This window comes from Colobus angolensis, unplaced genomic scaffold, assembly GCF_000951035.1.
Source record: "Colobus angolensis palliatus isolate OR3802 unplaced genomic scaffold, Cang.pa_1.0 Scaffold207, whole genome shotgun sequence".
Taxonomy (NCBI): domain Eukaryota; kingdom Metazoa; phylum Chordata; class Mammalia; order Primates; family Cercopithecidae; genus Colobus; species Colobus angolensis.
In genome coordinates, this window is record NW_012115233.1 from 6,424,910 (window position 1) to 6,429,436 (window position 4,527).

Genomic DNA, 4,527 nt, shown 5'->3' on the forward strand with positions numbered 1-4,527 from the left:
AAAGAAAGAAAGAAAGAAAGTGTTTGAGGTTGTCAGTCGTTCCTCTGTGCATGCGTTCCTGTAAACGTTTGGAAGAAGTGGGTTTCAATCCCCCCGGGCATCGGCGTCTGCAGCGCATATGGAGATAAGGATGTTTCTGTCTCTTCCCCAGGTGTCATCATGCTCATTGGCTGGTTGCAAGGGAAACAGCTCCTGAATATGTTCACGATTGGGGTCAGGTAAGGGTGCTGTGGCCGCCTCTTGCCTTGCCAGGGTGGTCATGGGCTCTGAGCCCTTCTCTGCAGCAAGAGAAGGTGGGGAGGCTGCAGAACAGGAAGGCCTGGGGAAGGTGCAACCCCATCACCCAAACTCCAGCCTCCCAATAGCACGTTCTCCGACAGGTACAGAGTGCCTGGTGAATGCCTGCAAAATGAGTGACAGCATATAATCCGGGGGTCCCTTTTGTATTAGGCTGTTCTCGCATTGCTAAAAAGAAAATACCTGAGGCTTGGTCATTTATCAGGAAAAGAGGTTTAATTGGCCCACGGTTGTACAGGCTGTACAGGAAGCACGGTGTCTGCTCAGCTTCTGAGGAGGCTCCAGGAAGTTTCCAATCAAGGTGGAAGGGGAAGGGGGAGCAGCCGTGTCACATGGCAAGAGTGGGGGCAGGAGAGCAGGGGGTGGAAGGTTGCCACATGCTTTGAAACAGTCAGATCTCTCAGGAGCTCACTCTAGCAAGAACGGCTGGAAGGAGATAGCGCTAAACCATTCATGAGGGACCCTCCCTATCATCCCATCTCCTCCCACCTCCGACATTGCGGCTTATGTTTCAACATGAGGTTTGGGTGGGGACACACATTCAAACTGTATCAGCTTTCTCGTCACTCCTTGCCTGTGGGTTTGGGTCTTCTTTCTGGCTAAGAGCACGGACCCCAGAGCCAGCCTGCCTCTGTTTAAATTCTGCACTTGCCACTTGCTGGTTTTGTGACCTCTGGCAAGTTTCTTAGCTCTCTATGCCTTGGTTTCCCCCTCTCAAAAACGGAAATGCTCATGTACCCTCTCCTAGGGCGACTGTCTGGATTAAAGAAGTTAGTCCATGCAAGCGCCCACATTATTACTGGTTTAGAACTCAATCCAAGCCCTTGTTTTACAGAAGAGGCAATCAGAGAGGCAGTGGACGTGGAGCCCAAGGCCACACGGGGACGGCAGGGCTGGGAGTCATTATCACTTGATGATGCTAAGCCGAGGGGACCCGCCCTTCTTCTACGCAGTCATCCCAAGCCCCTGGGTCCTGTTGGCCGAGACAGGGAGAGGCACGGGCAGCCCAGCATCGTGCAGCGGTGTGATTTTGTCGGTAGTTCTTCTGTGGCTATTTACCAAGGGCAAGGGAAGCAGAGGACCGGGGATTGTCACTAACTGGGTATGTCTCATTGGAAGGGAGGCAAGGGGCTATTCCAGGACAGGGAGGAACCAACCCATGTCTAGGCTCACGTCAGACCCAGTGGTTCCCGGATGGTAACACGCACGCAGCTGCTGTCTGCAAGATGCTTTTAGGTGATGTGTGGAAAATTATTGTAGTGTCTGTTCATGTGTATATATGTGTAATTAATACATCACACCCATGACGTAAACAAACTCAGATGTCCGTCAGCTCATGAAAGAATAAACAACTTAGGTACAGTGGAATATTTTTCAGCCACAGAAAGGAATCAAGTACTGATTGATACTGCAATGTGGATTAACGTTGAACCCGTTTTGCTAGGTGAAAGAAGCCAGTTGCACATATTGTATGATTTTATTTCTATAAAATATTCAAAAATAGGTCAATCAGCCAGGCGCGATGGCTCATACCTGTAATCCCAGCACTTTGGGAGGCCAAGGCAGACGATCACCTGAGGTCGGGAGTTCTAGACCAGTCTGGCCAACGTGGTGAAACCCTGTCTGTACTAAAAATACAAAAGTTAAATGGCTGTGGTGGCAGGCACTTATAATTCCAGCTACTCGGGAGGCTGAGGCAGAGGAATCCCTTGAGCCCGGGAGGCGGAGTTTGCAGTGAGCCGAGATTGCACCGTTGCACTCCAGCCTGGGCGACAGAGCAGGACACTGTCTGAAAAAAGAAACAAACCAAAACATAGGTCACTTCATAGAAACAGAAAGTAGATTAGTGTTTGCCAGGGCCTGGGGTGGAGGAATGAGTAGTGACTACTAACAGTTACGGGGTTTCCTTTGGGGGTGAAGAAAATGTTCTAAAATTGATTGTGGGGATAGCTGCACAACTCTGCATACACTAACCACCACTAAATTATATATGTTAGAGGAGTGAATTTTATAATTCAAATTATATACAAATTATATAATTCAAATTTATAATACAAATTATATATCAATACAGAAACCAGAAAGAAGGCATAGGACAGGCATCTAAGAATGCTGTTATTGAAAGGGTCCTTGGAGCTTTCTAATTTATATATGAAGAGTAAACCGTTATTGCAAACATGTGCCGTAATGATCATTAGACTGAAGGACAGCGGAGAAACTCCTGGGCGATTGAGGCATCCCAGTGTGTGCTGGGACAGAGGCTTGTCCTGCTGGCCAGTGTGGACAAGAGAATCTTGCTTTAAGGGTTGAGTGTACTGGGTCTGGTACATGGTATCAGGTACATAGTATCAGGTGTACTTGGCTTTGGTGCATAGTCAGGCTGGCCTGTGGATACTTGAATGTACACGGTTATCTGGTAATTCGTAGTAGAAGAGATTCCAAATGTCTTATTTTTTCAATGACACTACATGGTATGCATTAATTGAGGGGCAGGCGGTAAAATCAACGTGTGGGCAGGTGTGCATCCTATGAAAAAAGCATTCACTAACTGTTTTTTGAGTGAATAGGAATTGGAAAGACTGTGTCTGGCTTTGGATACTTTGTCACTCGGTGTATTTAACAAACAAAATCTTAACAGCAAATGCTGAGAGCACATAAAAAAAAACATGGAAAAGAGGAGTTGGAATATTATGTGATAATGTGGGCACACAGATGTGATAAAAATCATAAAAGCAAAATACAAATGATGGACACTTGGGAAAACCCCATCCCAGATAAATTCTCAGCCATAATAAGTTCATCTCTTCCCTTAAAAAAAAAAAAAATCCTGTAATGAGACGCACAAGGATGTTCAAACCACGTCAGAATGTAAATGATAGTTTTCAATATGAAAAGAAGAACAAGAAAAAAGCTGTACGAATAGAGAATAGTCTTTAGGTTTAAGCCTTAAACAACCTATAAATGAGCAGAGATGAATGGCAGGGTTTGGACTTTCCCCCAAACCTGTTTGGAACCATGAAAATGATGCAGTGGTGCTGTACAGGGGTCTTTGCTAGGTTGCAGCCCTTTTTCCCTGAAAATATGCCCAGGTCCCCAGTTTGTTTTGCTAATGGCCCTGCGAAAGGGCATCTTAGGCTCTGGATAATGAAACCCAAGGGGGTCTACTGAATTTAGGATGGTCTTGATCTCTAGTGAATTGGGGTTTTCTGGCTTTAATACCATGGGCAGAACAATCTTCATGGCGTTGTTTTTTTGTTTGTTTGTTTGTTTGTTTGTTTTGAGACAGAGTTTCGCTCTTGTCACCTAGGCTGGAGTGCAATGGCACGATCTTGGCTCATTGCAATCTCCACCTCGCAGGTTCGTGCAATTCTCCTGCCTCAGCCTCCCTAGTAGCTGGGATTACAGGGGCGCACCACCATGCCTGGCTAATTTTTTAAATTTTAAGTAGAGACGGGATTGCGCCATGTTGGCGAGGCTGGTCTCGAACTCCTGACCTCAGGTGATCCACCTCCCTCGGCCTCCTGAAGTGCTAGGATTACAGGTGTGAGCCACCGCGCCCTGCCTTCATGGAGCTTTTGAGGGGCATTTATCCTTCAGTGTTACTGTGTATAGGACATGACTGCGTGATCTGTTTGTATCACTTTCACTGAATCCCTTTCATGTTCACACAGTGTTGGGATTGGGGGAGGCTGTGAACAAGACAGTCACGGTTTCCACCTTCAGAGGATTGTAGGTCTCAGTGGGGATGGAGAATCAATGGGAATCCAGGGCTAGAGGGAGAGACCTGCAAAGAGAGGCAGAGGCAGGTGGGAGAGGGAGCCTGAAGCCGAGATCTGGGGGAGCTGTGGCTGATGAGATGAGGCCTTGAAGGAGACTGGGTGTGCAGATTCCTGTGGCTGCCAAAACAAAGTACCACAGGCAGCAGGGCTGGAAACAGAAGCTTGTTCTCACCATTCCAGAGGCCAGGAGTCCGAGGTCCAGGTGTGGCAGGACATGCTCTTCCTAGTGGGAGACTCTCGCGGGAGAATCAGCCCCAAGCTTCTCAGCTTCTGGTGTCACAGGGAGGCTTTGGCATGTAGATATCTTGCCTCCAGTCTCTGCCTGTCACATGGTCTCCTCCTTTGTCTGTCTCTGCATCTCTTCTCCTCTTTTTATAAGGACATCAGTTATATTGGACTAGGGTGGGTACTCAAATGACCCCATTTTTTTTTTTTTTTTTTTTTTTTTTTG

The 4,527-nt window shown here is 47.1% G+C and overlaps 1 protein-coding gene across 3 annotated transcripts in view; it reads left to right on the plus strand.

Annotated features, from left to right (window-relative positions):
• ATP2C2 (ATPase, Ca++ transporting, type 2C, member 2) overlaps positions 1-4,527 on the plus strand; it is a 95,163-nt gene that overhangs the window by 59,376 nt on the left and 31,260 nt on the right. For all 3 annotated transcript variants that reach the window (XM_011942201.1, XM_011942202.1, XM_011942203.1), the window contains one exon: positions 152-218. In XM_011942201.1, the coding sequence (XP_011797591.1) occupies positions 152-218 (67 nt within the window). The remainder of the gene's footprint in view (positions 1-151; positions 219-4,527) is intronic.